The sequence below is a fragment of the Hypanus sabinus genome, chromosome 19 (genome assembly GCF_030144855.1).
Source record: "Hypanus sabinus isolate sHypSab1 chromosome 19, sHypSab1.hap1, whole genome shotgun sequence".
Lineage (NCBI taxonomy): Eukaryota > Metazoa > Chordata > Chondrichthyes > Myliobatiformes > Dasyatidae > Hypanus > Hypanus sabinus.
Window position 1 is genome coordinate 58,995,183 of NC_082724.1, and position 17,540 is coordinate 59,012,722.

Here is a 17,540-nt window from a genome sequence, read left to right on the forward strand (position 1 = left end):
AAATTACACAATATTCACTATCAGGATCATGAAGAGGGTTGTCAGGAACAAGGTGAGCAAAGGGGTAATCAATGGGTACAGCCATAGGATGCAGATGAGGTCCTAAATGAGTACTTCTCAACTGTGTTCATCAGAAAAAAGTATATGGAAGAGTTCTGGAAGGGGTATATGAATGATGAGAGGCAGGTCAGTATTAAGAAAGAGAGTGTCTTAGATACTCTGGGACACATAATGATTGATATATCCCACACGAGATCTCCTGCAAGTTGCTACAGGAAGCATCTTCCTTCATCACAGGTTTGGTATCAGATGAATGAAGATTAATGCTGTTTCTTTACTTAACGAGGGTTTCAGGAAGATGCAGAGCTTTACATCTCTAGTAGGGAAGTTATTGGAAAAAATGATAGGACTTATGTAAGGTGAAAAAGTGGCTGATTAGGTATAATTGTGGCTTTTTGTGGGGGGAAATCTATCACAGTAACTTGAGTTTTTGGGGAGGTAATTAAAATGATCGATGAAGGAAGGGTGGCAGTCATTGTCTCTATGGGTTTAGAAAGGCATTTAACACCATCTTGCGTCATAAACTGATCCAAATGTCATGGTATATGGGATCCAAGGTGATCTGGCTAACTAAATCCAAAATTAGCTTGGTGATGCAAGGCAGAGGGTAGTGGTTAAAGGTTTCTTTTCAGGTTAGAAGCTGGTAACCAATGGTGTACCACAGGGGATGGCACTGGAATGCTATTGTTTGTGATCAATATTAATGACTTGAATGTGAATGTAGGAGGTGTGATCAGTTTGTGGATGACATGAAAATTGGTGGTGTTGTGGATAGTGAGGATGGTTGTCTAAGTCTATGGCAGGATATAGATTTGATGGAAAGTTGCTTGGGTGTTGGCAGATTCAATTTAATCTCATCAGCTACAATGTGATGTACTTTGAAAAGTCAAAGAAGAGCAGGAAGTGTATTGTAAATGGTAGGGCACTAAGGACAGAGGAATTTTGGAGTTCAAATCAATTGCTCCCTGAAAGTAGCAGTGCATGTAGATAATGTGGTGAAGATACATGACAAACTTGCTTTCAGAAGTCAAAGCAGAGAATATATAATTTGGACAGTAATATTGCAGCTTTACAACACACTGAAAACACTACTGAGACAATACTTGGAATATTGTGTGCTGTTCTGGTTGCCATATTATTTTGGTACTTTGTTTATTGTTGTCACACATACCAAGATACAATGAAAAGGTCTTGTTTGCTTGTCATTCCTAAATAAGTACATTGAAGTACTACAAAAAAATGCAAAATATAATGTTGCAGTTCCAGAGAAAAGTGCAGCGCACTCAGATATTGCTGTCGTAAACCAAGAGCTCAAGTGTTTGTCCTTAGTGAATGAGAGGTCTGTTTAACAGCAAGACAGCAAGTTGGTAGTTGTCCTTGAGCCTGGCGACACATGTTAACAAGTTGCTCTATCCTCTGCCTGATGGAAGAAGGGAGAAGAGAGAATGACCAGGGTGGAAGGAGACCTCAATTATGTTTGCTACCTTCCTCAGACAGTAGCAAGTGTTCATATGAAGGTTAAGTTTGTGCTGGACAGAATACATTAGAGAGTCGCCAGGACATTGCCTAGATTGGAGGACTTTAGTTGCTGCAGGAGCTTGAGTTGTTTTGCCTGAAGAGAAGGAGGCTGGGTGATGAACTGATAGAGGTTTATTGTATTAGGAATAGAGAGAAAAGAAAGTCAAAGAGGTAGAGATAGAGATAAAGGTATCATAAACATGTTCTGCACAAAATGGAAGATGTGAATTTACCTACTTTGGCAGAAATACTGAGCACTTTTAATTGGCATTATAGTTTTATGGACATAGTAGGCAGTGTTAATGTTCAGAGAGAAATGGATGTTCTTGTACAGATATCACTAAAGCTAAGTGTAGCATGCCATTAGGTAGTCAATTAGTATCTTTGTTTTCATTGCTGGACGACTTTGGGAGGGATGTCTTATTCCATATATGTGGCCCTGGTGATATCACACTTGGACTATTGTACTGTGGTCTTTTTATCTGCTACAAGCATACTCAAGTGAAGATGTGCTTGATTAACTCTTGAAATGGCAGGTTAGGCATCTATTCTCCATAAGTTAGAAGAGTGTGAGGTTATCTCAATGAAATGTAAAAATTCTCAGAGGGTTGATAGGAGCCTAGAAATTGGACTCATGATCTCAAAATAATGGGTGGAAAACTGAAATGAAGGAAACAAAACAATTCACTCAGATGGTGGTGAATCTTTGTAGATATTTACCCAGCAGAGTTATGGAGGGTCAGTCACTGTTGCTTTTAAAATAGAGTTCTATAGATACTGAATATTAAAGGAACCGAGTATGGAGATAGTGAAGAAAGTGGTGACTGAGATCAAAATTGAGCTATTTTATTGAATATTGGAGCAGTCTCAAACTAATTTCTTTGGTTCTTCTGGTCTCTCCAAGGCCTCTGGTAGATTTTTACTTCATCTTTGTTTTATTTTGTTATTTTGTTGTCCCTGTCTCTTTGGTCATTAGATTTTTTTGTTGTCCATAACAAAATGCTGACCAAAAGACCATAAGATATAGGAGTAGAATTAGGCCATTTGGCCCATCAAGTCTGCTCCTCTGTTTCATCAGTTTTCCTCTCAGCCACAATCTCCTGCCTTCTCCCTGTATCTTCATGCCCTGAACAATCAAGAATCCATCAACCTCTGCCCTAAATATATACAAAGACTTGGGCTCCACAGCTACCTGTGGCAAAGAACTCCACATATTCACCACCCTCTTGCTAAAGAAATTCCTCCTCAACTCCACTTAAAAGGACGCCCCTCTATTCTGAGGCTGTGTCCTCTGGTCTTTGACTCTCCCATCATAGTAAATATCCTCTCACATCCACTCTGTCAAGGCCTTTCACCATTCAATAGGGCACCTTTCTGTGTTAATCCCATTGCTCTGCACTTGATCCATAGCCTTCCATGCCGAAGTGATTTAAATCCTAATCTTGACACTTCAACGCTATTATTGACCGAGCTTCAACCACTCTGTCAGGCAGCGTGTTTCAGGCTCTCACCACTGTCTGGGTAAAGCACATCCCACTCAGATAACTTCTTCTATAAAGCTGGAATGTAACCTCTCTACTTCTCTATTCAGAAGCTCAACTGATGAAGGCTGGAATCCTGATGCCTTCCTAACTACTGTACACTGTCTACCTGCATTGCCAATTTCAAAAATCCATGGATTCATACTCTGAACTACCTCTGTCTTCAGTACTCCCTAAGACTCTACTATTCATGGTGTCTGTCCTAGCCACATTGGTGCTCTCAAGATGCATCACCCCGTGGTTGTCTGGATTAAACTCCATCTGCCATTTTCAGCCAATTTCACAAACATCTCTGTTTGCTGCTTAAAACTACCACACAATTAACGAGTACACTAATCTTAATGACATTTGCAAATTTACTAATTTTACCTCCCAAGACTACATATAAATCATTCAAATAAATTACAAATAGCAAGCATTCTAACACCAGTCCTTGTGAAACACCACCAGGCTCTGGCATTCAATTGTAAAAGTAATCATAGAACAATATAGAACACTATAGCACAGTACAGACCGTTCAGTTCAAAATGTTGTACTAACCTTATGTCAATCTAACACTTCCCTCCTATGTAGTGCTCCACTTTTCTATCACCCATATACCTATGTACAGTTTCTTAAATGTCCCTAATGTACCGGCCTCTACCCCAGCCCCGGAAGGGAATTCCACACATCCCCCACAACTCTTTGTGTAAAACATACCTCTGATATCCCTCTATACTCTCCCCCAATCACCTTAAAATTATGGCTTCTGGTATTAGTCTTTTCCGTCCTTGGAAAAAGTCTCTAGCTATACCATCACCTTCCATCTCTCACTGCCAAGCCAAGTTTGGATCCAGTTTCCCTTTTTGCCCTGGATCACAAGGAACCTAACATTTTGAACCTGTCTCCCATGTGCGATCTCATTGAAGGCTTTAGTGAAGTCCACATAATTTACATTCCCTGCCCTGCCATCATTAATACACTCCTCAGAGTCAATCAAATTACTCAGAGACAGGATCCATTTGCTCATGAAGGCAATCTGGTACTTACGTTTAGCACATATTTAAAAATCTAATCCAGAGTACCTGGACTCTTTTCTCTGGTCCTGAGGATTTATCCACCATTGAGCTGACAAGGCCATTGAGTACTTTCTGTTTCTTTCTGCACTACATACTTACACCTACCCCTTGACTGAATCTTCCAAATACTCTCTGGAGTTCAGAAGAATGAGAGGGAATCTTATAGAAACATACAAAATTTTGAAAGATATAGATAAGATAGAAGTAGGAAAGTTGTTTCCATTGGTAGATGAGACTAGAACTAGGGGACATTGCCTCAAGCTTCAGGGGAAAAGATTTAGGATGAATCTGTGGAATTCTCTGCCCAAGGAAGCAGTTGAGGCTTCTTCACTAAATATATTTAAGTTACAATTAGACAGATTTTACATAATAGGGGAATTAAGGGTTAGAGTTGAGTTTAGGGAGAGATCAGCCATGATCTTATTGAATGGCGGGGCAGGCTCGATGGGCTGGATGGCCTACTCCTGCTCCTATTTCTTATGTTCTTAAATACAAAGTCTTTCCTTTCTGAATACTGAACTCTGGCTCCACACAAATTGCCTGCTGTCCCTAAAGGGCACTACTCTTTCCCTCTTTTACACATAATATTTTTGTAGAATGCCTTAAGATTTACGTTAATTCTGTCTGCTAGTGGAATTTCATGATCTCTCTTGCCTTCTAAGTTTCGTTTCACTTTTTACACTCTTGATAGCCTCTCCCCATCATTATACCTGTCATAAGGTTCCTTTTTCCACTTTATGCACCCTCAATTTGCCTCAGCATCTGGGGTTTCCTACATTGGTTTCCCCAACCAGCTTTCACCCTTACAGGAACACATGCAAGTGTGGACTTGTATCTACAAACAGACAATAGACAATAGGTGCAGAAGTAGACCATTCGGCCCCTCGAGTCTTAGATTTAGAGATACAGTGTGGTATCAGGGCCTTCCAGCCCAAAAGCTGTCTTTGTTATGTGGAAGCAAACTGGAGCACCTGGAGAAAACTATGTGGTAATAGGGAGAACGTACAAACTCCCACAGACAGCAGTAGGATATAAACCTGGATCGCAGGAACCGTAATAACATAATGCTAACCACTATAATCTACCTTTTCCAGGTTCTTATGTTAATGAAATTAGACTTACACCAGTTAATTACCTTAATTACCTGTTCTTTTCCATAGAATTAAAATATATGAAGTGTGATCACTATAGTGAAACTTCACCAACTGCATTCACCAATACAAAATGTAGTAATGCTCCTTCCCTCAATGATCTATCTGCATACTGAGACAAAAAAACCCTCCAGGACTAACCTCTGAAATGCTGCCCCTCTGAGCCTTTCACACCAAGGCATTCCCAGTTAATATTTATGAAATTAAAACCTGCCAGTAAAGAACTATCTCTCTGACACAGGTTGAGTACCCCTTATCTGAAATGCTTGGGGCCGGAAATGATTCAGAATCAGAATCATTACAGAAATATCACTATTATATGTTGTAAATTTGTTGTTTTTGCAACAGCAGTACATTGCAATATGTAATAATAGAGAAAAAATATTGAAAAAACCTGATTTATATATGTGTGTATATGTATAATAGTTAAATGAAGTAAGGAGTGCAAAAATATAAAGTAAAAAGTAGTGTTCATGGGTTCAATGTCTATTTAGAAATTGGATGGCAGAAGGGAAGAAGCTGTTCCTGAATTGCTGAGTGTATGCCTTCAGGCTGCTGTACCCCCTCCCTAATGTTAGCAATGAGAACAAGACATGACCTGGTGATGGGTCTTTAATGATGGATGCCTCCTTTTTTGAGGCATCGCTCATGAAGATGTCCTGGATACTAAGGAGGTTAGTGCCCATGATGAAACTGACTAAGTTTACAATTCTCTGCAGCTTATTTTGATCCTGTGAAGTAGCTCATCCACCCCATATCAGACATTGATACAGCCGGTTAGGATGCTCTCCATGGTATACTTGTAGAAATCTGTGAATGTTTTTGGTGACATACCAAATCTCCTCAAAATCCTAATGCAATATAGCCACTGTCATGCCTTCCTAATAGCTGCATTAATCTGTTGGGCCCAGGATGGATCCTCAGAGATAGTGATACCCAGGAACTCCTACTTTTGATCTCTCTCCGAGGGCTGTGTTTCCTCATTTTACCTTTCATGGAGTCCACAATCAGTTCTTTGACCTTACTGACATCAAGTGCAAGGTTGTTGCTTCAACGCCACTCAACTAGCTGGTATAACTTTCTCCTGTACGCCCTCTCGTCACCATCTGAAATTCTGCCAACAATAGTTGTATGGTCAGCAAATTTATAGATGGTATTTGAGCTATGCCTAGCCACACCGTCATGGGTATAGAGGCAGTAGAGCAGTGGGCTAAGCACACATCCTTGAGGTGCACCAGCATTGATTATCAGCAAGGAGGAGATGTTATTTCTGATCCGCACAGATTGTGGGCTTCTGGGGAGGAATTCAAAGATCCAGTTGCAGAGAGAGGTACAAAGGCCCAGGTTTGGAGCTTTTCAATCAGAACTAGGAATGACTGTGCTAAACACTGAGCTGTAGTCAACAAACAGCATTCTGATTTTCTGTATTGTCCAGATGGTCCAAGGCTGCATGAAGACCCAATGAGATCGCATCCATTGCCTATTGTAACAATTGGCAGATTGCAGTGGGAACAGGTCCTTGCTTAAACAGGAGTTAATTCTAGCCATAACCAACTTCTCAAAGCACTTGACCACCATTAGATGTGAGTACTACTGGACAATAGTCATTAAGGCAGCTCACCCTGGTTTCTTGGGCACTGGCATAATCATTGCCTTTTGAAGCACGTGGAAACTTCTGACAGTAGTAATGAGAGACTGAACATATCTTTGAACAGTTGGTTGGCATCGGTACTCCATTGGGGCCTGTTGCCTTGTGAGGGTTCACCTTCTTGAAAGACAGCTTTACGTCGGCCTCTGAGACAGAGATCACAGGGTCACTGGGTTGCAGCAGGGACCCTCACAGCTGTAGTTTTATCCTCTGTTTCAAAGCGAGCATAGAGGCATTTAGCTCATCTGGGAGTGAACTATCATTGCCACTCATGATGTTGGGTTTTGCTTTGTAGGAAGTGTTTCTGATTTCAAATTGTTTTTTATCTTGGAATATATAATGAACTAGTTTTGGATTACCATCATTTCCAATTCTGAACTTATGTACTACCGGTAAGCAATCATTGTCTTACACTTGTTCATCACACATAGTTACTGATATATCTGTTCAGCCTATACACACAAAATGCTGGTGGAACACAGCAGGCCAGGCAGCATCTGTAAGGAGAAGCACTGTCGACGTTTCGGGCCGAGACCCTTCGTTGGGACCCTTCATCCTGACGAAGGGTCTTGGCCCGAAACGTCGACAGTGCTTCTCCTTACAGATGCTGCCTGGCCTGTTGTGTTCCACCAGCATTTTGTGTGTGTTGTTTGAATTTCCAGCATCTGCAGATTTCCTCATGTTTTATCTGTTCAGCCTGTTAGATTTTCTTATTTTCATCAGTGAAGATTTTGCAAACTCATCAACGAATTTCTCTGCTGCTTTGTGATCAGTGGATGCTTTATCACCACCACAGTAGCGTAGCAGTTAGTGTGGCGCTATTACAGCTCAGGATGTGCTGCAGTTCAGAGTTCAATTCTGGTGTCATTCTGTAAGGAGTCTCTGCATGTCCTCCCGTCGAATGTGAGGGTTTTCCCTGGGGGCTCAGGTTTCCTCTGTGGTCCAAAGATGTGGTCCACTGGTCATTATAAATTGTCCTGTGATTAGGCTAAGGTTAATCAGGGTTGTGGGGTTGCTGGGGTGACGTGGCTCTAAGGGCCAGATGGGCCAACTCTGTGATGTATGACTAAATTAATATATAAATAAAACAAACAAATCTTTAAAAATTTAATGCTCTGCAACCAGCCTGCTGAATATTCTCAATTACCTTCAATTTTCAGTTTGTTGTGATGGATCTTTCTTTGTTTCATGATCAGCGTAATCCACTCTTTTGATACACAATCGAGATCTTCATTTTTCACCATGCAGTGTTTTTCTATTTTTCTTTATACATGTGAGGTCACTTCTCAGAAATGTCTGTGGTGTGCAGAGACCTGCGCATCACTTGGGAACCTTCCCAGCATCTTCTGGAATTTTCCATTTGCTATGTCATGTCGGCATTGGACTTCAGAGGTTTTCCGATTTTGGAATTTCAGATAAGGGGTACTCAACCTGTATGTGTCTATATATCTGATACTCAATCTCCTCCAACAGTATCCAACACACACTCTGCTCTCTAACAAGGGAAGAGCTTGCCTGCTCTGACTGCCCATCTCCTCTCTTTCTGCACTGGCCTGTAACCAGCTCTCTAAACACACTACATGTATCCTAGATGTTCCAGAGCAGGTCAATCCACAGACCTGACTGCCCTTGGTGTTTTGCTAGGAGATGTAGCTAGACACATTTCCTGCTGGTATGGTCAGCAGGGCACTGGAAGTGTACTCCAATCTCCAATGTACTGTACCATGCAGGAGGAGCAGACTATTTCCTGAGCTTCCATCAGAACAAGGGGCCACCTGTTTGACCCAGTGAAAACTGCATTTTTCCTCAGGTTGTTTTCAGCCTTTAGCTTGATCTTCTTTAAAAGGTAATGGAAACAAATCTAACTACTGTAAAGCAGTAGCAGACGCAGTCTTGATAAGTCTGAATCTGAGTGTTATAGGCTGGAGGCTAAAGGGCCTGTCTTGGGGTTAGAGAGATGTGTATGTGCATGGGTGGGAGGGAATTATAAGAGCATAAGACATAGGAGCAGAAATAGGCCATTCAGTCCATCGAATCTGCTCCACCATTCCATCATGGCTCATCCCACACAGCTGCCTTCTCGCCATAAATTTTGATGCCCTGACTGATCAGGAAACTCAGTTTTTGCTTTAAATATACCCACAGACTTAGCCTCCACCACAGTCTGTGGCAGAGCATTCTCCAGATTCACAGCGCTCTGGCTAAAAAAATTCCTCCTTACCTTTGTTCTAAAGAGTTGCTCCTCAATCTTGAGGCTGTGCCCTCTAGTCCAGACACCCCCACCATAGGAAACATCCTGTCCACATCCATCTTATCCAGTCCTTTCACCATTCAGTAAGTTTTGATGAGCTTGTTTTGCTGTTACTGCTTTATTGCTAGTTGTGTTCTGTGTTGTTCTGCTGAGCATGGTGGCCGTGTTCTGTTGGAGTTTGTGGCGACATTTGCAATTGACCCCAGAACATCCCTGGGTATGTTGGTTGTTAACGCAAACAACACATTTCACTGTATGTTTCAATGTACATGTGCTAAAAACCTTGAAACTTGAAGAAAGGGGGTGAAAGGTTATGTAGTTAGATGTGAATAGAGAAGATCAATTGTGATTTTCTTCAATGATGCAGTGGGCTTGAGGGACTAAGAAGTTTTCACCTGATGCTAATTTGTACATGCATACACTTGTATATGACTGGTCCTGTTGATCTTCTGTACAGTGGTGACCCTGGGATGCCGTTGCTGGGGGACTCAACAATGACAATGCCATAGAAAGTTGAAGCTAAGTGGTTAGCCAGATTTGTTGGAGGTGGTCATTATTTGCATGTCTGTCATGAATATTAGTTGCACTTATAAGCTTATCATCCGCTGGATTTAATTTGCTGTATCCACAAGCCTCGATATTTAACTTCACCTAGAGTGAATGGAACTGGCTCCAAGATGGAGTGAATCTTGTGTGGAGGCTGAAATGGTTTATGCAGCCAACAACTCCAGTCCGATGTGGTTGTGGGTACTTCAGCCTTGTTTTCATTATGCTGGTCCCCACCACTGAAAAGCCTGACAGTGTCTTTGGAGTTAGACACCATGTTAAACTCTTTTCCTGAATATTGTCCCTGCCTGACTGCCTCTTTACCCATTAATAAGTTTATCCAATTTACAGTGGCCAGCCCCTGTCTCATATGAAATTTAACCTTACCAAAGCTGCAATCTTTGTAATAAGAACAGAAAATGCTGGAAACACTCAGCACGTCAGGCAGCATCTGTGGAAAGAGAAACAGAGTTAATGCTTCTGGTTGAAGACCTGACATAAGACTTGGGGAAATGGAGAAATCAGATTGCAGAGAAGGGGGAGGGGCAAAAGGAACAAAAGGAATGCCTGCGATAGGACAGAGACCAAATGAGACTTGCTGCAAATGCCCCTTCTCTGCAATGTAAAATGTATTTGATTTCTAACTTTCCTCAGTTCAGATGAGAGGTCATCAGCCTGAAATGTAAACTCTGTTACCCTCTTCGTGGAAGCTGCCTAACTTGAGGATTATCTCCAGCATTTTCCATTTTCATTTCAGATTTTCAGCATCTGCATTGTTTGCCTTTTAATTTAAAATATTTGTAGCAGTATTTTTTCTTTCAAACATAACATTATAAATTAAGTAATTATGATTACATTTGATATACAGAAAGACTGATGATTGCTAGATTCAGAGATTTCCTAGCTTGTTGAATCTAGACCTTTATAATGTGTATCACCATGCTGAATACATTCCAGAAATGCACTAGCCTAGAAACTGTCCAGCCAAAATGCTTATTTAAGCTAATCACATTAAACCACATTTGGCTCATATCTCTCTAGACCTTTCCTATCTATGTACATTGTTCAAATGTCTTTTAAATGTAATCTACTCAAATCTACCACTTCCTACAACAGTTTATTCCACATGCTCAGCGCTCACTTGATGGGCTGACTGGCCTAATTCTGATCTTATGTCTTATGGTAAAATCTTACCCTTCAGATCCCCTTTAAATCTTTCCCCTCTCACCTTAAAACTGTGCCTTTAGTTTTAAACCACCTTACCCCGCATAATAGGCTGTAACTATCTATCCAATCTAGACCACTCATGATTTTATAAGGTCACTCCAAAGAAAAAGTATATTTCTCCTTAAACTCAGGCCCTCTGATTCAAGCAACATTTTTTGTGAATCTTTCTGCATCTTCTCTTACTTAATTACACCTTTCCTATAACTTGTCGAGCAGAGCTGCATCCCACACTCCATCTGTGGTTTAACCAACATTTTGTACAACTGTAGCTTGATGTCTCTGTTCTTTTCTTCAATGCCTTAGCTAATGAAGGAAAACACCTTCACTAGCCTATCCAGTTGTACTGCCACTTTCAGGAACTCTGTACTTGTACCATAAGATCTCTCTATTCAACAACACTCAAGTGACCACTATGTTATTGATTATAAAATAGTTATGGAAAAAGATAGAATATGTCCACAGGTTAAAGTCCTGATCTTTGGGGGCTTTAGGCAGGATCTGCTGTAGTTAACTGGGTGACTCTATTTAAAGGCAAAGGAACATTTGGCAAATGGGAAGCCTTTAAAAGTGTCCTATCACAAGTCCAGAGCCACTACATTCCTGTTAGGGTGAAGGGTAAAGAATTCAAGTTCAGGGAATCCTAGCTGATGAGAGATATTGAGGCTCTGGTCAGGAATAAGGAGGAAGCATACATTGCCTTTAGATAGCAAGCTACAAATGAATCCCTTGACAAATAGAAAAAGGTTAGGAATGGGCTTGCGAGAATCAGAAAGGCAAAGAGGATATAAGATGGATTTGTCAGGCAGGGTTAAAGATAATCCTGAGAGATTTGTCAGCTATGTTCAAATAAAAGTGTGACTAGGGTGAGTCCAGGTCCTCTTAAGGACCATCAGTGCCACCTATGTGTGATGGCTGCAATCAAGGGTTTCCCAACCTCTTTTATGCCATGGACCATTGGACTGTAAGACATAGGAGCAGAATTAGGCCATTCAGTCCATTGAGTCTGCTCTACCATTCCATCATGGCTGATCCCAGATCCCACTCAACCCCATACACCTGCCTTCTCGCCATATCCTTTGATGCCCTGACCGATCATCAGGAAACTATCAACTTCCGCCTTAAACATATGCATGGACTTGGCTTCCACTGCAGTTTATGGCAGAGTATTCCACAGCTTCATCAATCCTTGGCAAAAAAAAGTCCTCCTTACTTCTGTTCTAGAAGGTTGCACTCAATTTTGAGGCTGTGCCCTCTAGTTCTGGATACCCCCATCACAGGAAACATCCTCTCCACATCCAACCTATCTAGTCCTTTCAATATTCAAATTCAATAGGTTTCAATGAGATCCCCACACATTCCTCTCAATTCCAATGAATACTGGACCAAAACCATTAAGCAATGGGACCATGGAACCCACGTTGGGAACCCCAGGCAGTGATTTTTAATAACTACTTCTTCTCAGTGTTTACTAAGGAAAATACTGTGGATGCCAAAGAAATGATGGTTTTAGATCACATGCATATTATAAGGAAAGTGGTATTTGCAGTCTTGAAGCACTGTTAGGTTGGTACAACCCCTGACTTGCCTAAGTACAGTATACACAGATCCTAAGGGAGGCCAGGCAAGAAATTGTGGAAGCCCTTGAAAAGATATTTACTTCACCATTAGCCAATCACAGAGTTCCAGAACACTGGAGGATGTTTATGGTGTTCTGTTGTTCAAGAGTGTAGCAAGGACAAGCCAGATATTTATAGGCTGATGAGAATTACAGTCTGACTTCAATTGTAGGGAAGATATAGGAGGGAATTCTGAGGGGCAAGATCTACCACAACTTGGATTGCCAACACCTGATCATGATTAGTCAGCATGGCTTTGAGCATGGGAGGTTATGTCTGATGAATCTGTTGAAGATTTCTGAAGAGGTAGCTAAGGGCGAATGTCAGGCAGTGGATGTTCTGTATATGGATTTGAAGACTCTTGACAAGGTCCCACATGGCAAGCTGATCTGGAATGTTAGGCCGTGTGGGATTCAGGGGAAGACAGCGAGGTATATTCAGAATTGGCTTGATGATAGGAAGCTGAGGGTGATGTTTGATGATTGATTTTCTGACTGGAGGCTTGTGACCAGTAGGATGGCCAGGCTCAGCATTGAGACTTCTGGTTATTCATGACTTAAGCAGATACAAATTAAAGTAAACATGAATATGAATTGATTTTGGATTATGAATGCACAATTAGCAAGTTTGCTGTTGGTACAGATTAGGAGGACTTGTTGGTAATGAAGTAGGTTACAATGAATTGCAAATATTTTGATCAGTTAGGGAGATGGGCAGAGGAGTAGCAGATGGATTTTAACTTGGATAAGTGTGAGGTGATGCATTTTTGCACTGTCAGAATAGGATAGAACTTCAATAGCAAACAGCAGGGCATCAGAGACTTTTGCGGAACAGAGGAACCTGAGAGTAGTGCACAGTTCACTGACAACAGTACTCAAATAGACAGGATGGTGAAGAATGCACTTAGCAACTTCATCAGTCAGGACACTGAGTTTAGGAGTAGGCACATTATGTTCATTTTAGAGATGCAGTGCAGAATAGGCAAGTCACATGGCCTAACAACCCCCCCCCCCCCCCATTTGACCATAGCCTTATCACAGGACAATTTGCAATGAGTACTTCACCTACTACGTGCTCATGTTTGGACTGTGTGAGGAGATCAGAGGACCTGGAGAGAACCCACACATTCCACAGGGAGGATGTAAGAATCTTTACAGAGGACACTGAAATTGAACTCTGACGCCCTGAGCTGTAAAAGAGTTAGGGGGCAAAAGTTTAGGGGTAACACGAGGGGGAACTCTACTCAGAGAGTGGTAGCTGTGTAAAATGAACTTCAAGTAGAAGTGGTAGAGGCAGGTTTGATATTGTCATTTAAAGTAAAATTGGATAGGTATATGGACAGGAAAGGAATGGAGGGTTATGGGCTGAGTGCTGGTCAGTGGGACTATTCGAGAGTAAGTGTTCGGCACGGACTAGAAGGGCAAAGATGGCCTGTTTCCGTGCTGTAATTGTTAAATGGTTATATAGCGTGTGCTAACTGCCATGCTACCGTGGCACCTTGTTTCTATGCTCTGTTATTCTATGACTCTATGAATCCCCAGGGCCCTGTGATCACTGTGTATGCCCTGGCCCGGTTGAACTTCCCAAAATTCAACTTAGGTTGCAGTTATATAGGTTGTTGGTGAAGCTGCACTTTCAGGATTGTGTACAGTTTCAGTCAATCTCCATCCAGCTGGAGATGGAGCAGAAGAAATGCTGCCTGGAGAAGAGGGCTTGAGTTATAGGCAGAGGTGGGTCACACTTGATCATTATTCCTTAGAATGACCTCAAAGAAGTTCATAAAATCATGAAGGATATATATACATATATAAGATGCATAATCATAACCCTTTCCCCAGTGTTGTAAAGTCCAAAGCTAGAGAGTACAGGTAGTTTAAGAGAAGAGAGATTCAAAAAAAAGATCTGAGAGGTAATTTCTCTGCACTGAGGATAGTGAGTACTTGGAATGAGTTGCCAGAGGAAGTGATTGAGGCTGATGTTATTGCAACATTTACGAGACACTTGGATAAGTACATAGAAGGCAGGGTCTAGGAGGGCTGTAGGCCGAACATGCGCAACTGGGATTAGCAAGTGGGATACTGGGTCAAAGGCCCTGTTTCTGTACTGTGTCATTTAATGACTCTATGAAAACCCAGGGACCAGCTATCACTGTATATGCTCTGGCCTGATTTAACTTCTCAAAATGAGTCACTTTGCACTTGCCTAAGTTTAGTTCCATCTGCCATTCCTTTGCCCACTTTCTTATTTGATCAATAGCTCGTTGTAAAATTATTGTCTTCACTCTTCACTATAACACCAACTTTGGTGTCTTGTGCAGACTTACTAACTATGCCACCTACATTCCATCTAAACCACTAATATAGGTGCGAAACAGCAGTGGATCCAGCACTGAACCTTGCCAGTTGCAGGCCTCCAATCTTTAAAACAACCCTCTACTGACTCCTATCACCAAGCCATTGCTGTATCCTGAATCCAATGTATTTCTTGGACCAGACTAGCAGACTGAACTTGGTCAAGTATATTGCTGAAGTCCATGTAACAATGTCTACCATCCCACCCTCATCAAACTTCTTGGTCACCTCTTCAAAAACTCAATCAAATTTGTGAGACATGCCCTCCATTCTCATATGAAAAAATGTTAACTATCCCTAATCTGTCTTTGTCAACTACAAAACCTGCCTCTCCGAATCACCTCCAGTAACTTTTGCAGCACTTATGTTAGGTTCACCTAGTCCAGCATCTTGATGCAAGTACAAAGAAAACACACCAGCATCTCTACTTTGTTGGATGTTTAAGTTGATTTGGCATATCACTGAAGATCCTGAGAGACAAAGATCACTGCGCAGTGGTGGGCCTTCTGACTGGTTGCATCAGAACTTGCTATGGAAACTCCAGTGCAGGAGAGTACAGAGAGTGATGGACTCATCTAGTTCCATATACAGGTACAGCTCTCCCTCCCACTGTGGACATCTACAAGAGCTGATGCCTCAGGATGGTGACATCCTTCCTTACCCACCAGTGAGCTCAAATACAAGGAGTGCTGCACAAGAAAGCAACATCTATCATCAAGGAAGATGGAGCCCCCAGCTCCAGGTCATCCCCTCTTCTCATTGTTGCCATCAGACATGAGGAACAGCAGCCATAAAGATCCACACACCAGATTCAACCACAGCTTCTTCCCACAGTTATCAGGGCATTTTAAGTCAAAGGATGGGATAGGGAGTAAACATCTTAAATGGGACCTGCCTTCAGAAGGATCCCAATGTCAGGCTGCATGGCTGTGGACTTGGTTGGACATGGTTCCTTTGGTATGGAAGAACCCATCCATTGGACAATGTCTTGGTCAATGTGCATATCCAGTTTTATGTGTACAAATGTGACATGTCGATATCTTCTATTACAAATGTTACCACTTATCTAACTCGTGATAATTACAATGTTGTGTTTTGAAATCAGCATTTTCATTATTTTATGCAGAACAGGAAAGCTTAACAATTTTCAGGAAGTAGTTTATAATCTATCCATTAAAAAGATCTGTACTTAAAGTCTGTGGATTTCTTAGCTTTGCATTCAATAGCATGACCACAGGTTTATACAGAAATCCCACCAGGATCCCAAACCTTTTTTTATCCCATATGTTTTTACACATTAATTCAAAGATTCTTTAATTCCAATAAAATTAAAGGAGAATAAATACTTCTAATAGAACAGACCAGAGGAGTTCACATTGGTTATTCTAAGAATTTACTGGAATGAAGTCTATAGATAGGCAGTTACAGGTTTAGGTACACACACTGCATGAGAAGTTCCAAACCACATCATATGCCACTGGTGTTTACAAACCACAGAACCTGACTTGTTACACATGTAGACCTTAGTGGGTTAGTTGGTTATGAAGATACCTCTTTAAGAATTAAAAAACAACCTATTGCTGGGCAATGCCAGAGTTGAAATGTTTTTGATTTCTGATTTCACATTTTGTATGGGTATGCATATTTATAGCTCAAGTGAATGTGATAGTAATTAACCTGTGACATTCAGAAAAAAAATAGTATCTCAGACAGGGGTGTGAGCTTTAATACATTACTTATATATAACCAGTAGAACTACTGTAATTTGTGTAAGTGTACTGGTTTCAGAAGTAGTGAAGACTGCATTTTAACAAAGGACGTGCAGTACATTAATAAGATCACTGGCTGCAGATTCAACGTGAATATCCAGCAAAGGAGCCCTGCCCACTGCAGTACTTTATTACCTGACTCCAGTGTTCCGGTTGGTTGGACATGATCAGGAAACCTCCATCATCAATCAGCACACACAACAGATCCTGAAAATCAATAATTGAAAGTAGTGAGATCAGGCATTTGTCAGTCAGTTCACTAATTGTTTAGATTTACCTCCATTAACATTTCAGCCAAAGAAAGTAAATTTATTATCAAACTACATATATGTCACCATATACAACCCTGAGATTCATTCTCTTGAAGATATTTACAAAGCAATACAATAAAACTCATGAAAATCTACACACACAGACTGACAAATTAATGTGCAAAAGGAAACAAATCATGCAAATAAGCAAACAAAAATAAATTAATAAATTGTCATGAAAACAGAGCCTTCAATCAGATATAATTATTAATTGCTGTTATTAAAGCCAATGAAACATATAGTTCTAGAAACTTCAAAAGTGATTTAACTCCTTCCTTTCTCCAAGAACTTCTGGACTTTGCCTTGTACACCCACATATCAAGGGCCTAAGAGACTCATCTTGTTACTTGTTGCTTCAGGTTCATACACTGAAGGAAGTCAGGGTTGTCCTTCTCAACCACCTATCGGCAGAGATAATGAGTACCGGCAAACTGTGTTCCCACCATCTGTTTTAAGGCCACAGCTAGCACAGGAGAACCACCTGAACCACAAT

At 41.1% G+C, this 17,540-nt stretch overlaps 1 protein-coding gene across 13 annotated transcripts in view; it reads right to left on the reverse strand.

Moving 5' to 3' along the window:
- Positions 1–17,540, reverse strand: part of cacna2d2a (calcium channel, voltage-dependent, alpha 2/delta subunit 2a) — a 909,486-nt gene that overhangs the window by 46,320 nt on the left and 845,626 nt on the right. For 10 of the 13 annotated variants that reach the window (XM_059944500.1, XM_059944501.1, XM_059944510.1 and 7 more), the window contains one exon: positions 16,872–16,943. In XM_059944500.1, coding sequence (XP_059800483.1) covers positions 16,872–16,943 — 72 coding nt within the window. Of the gene's footprint in view, positions 1–1,186; positions 1,481–10,160; positions 10,225–16,871; positions 16,944–17,540 lie in introns of those variants that run through there. The other 3 variants (XM_059944507.1, XM_059944508.1, XM_059944509.1) reach the window with 2 other exon arrangements.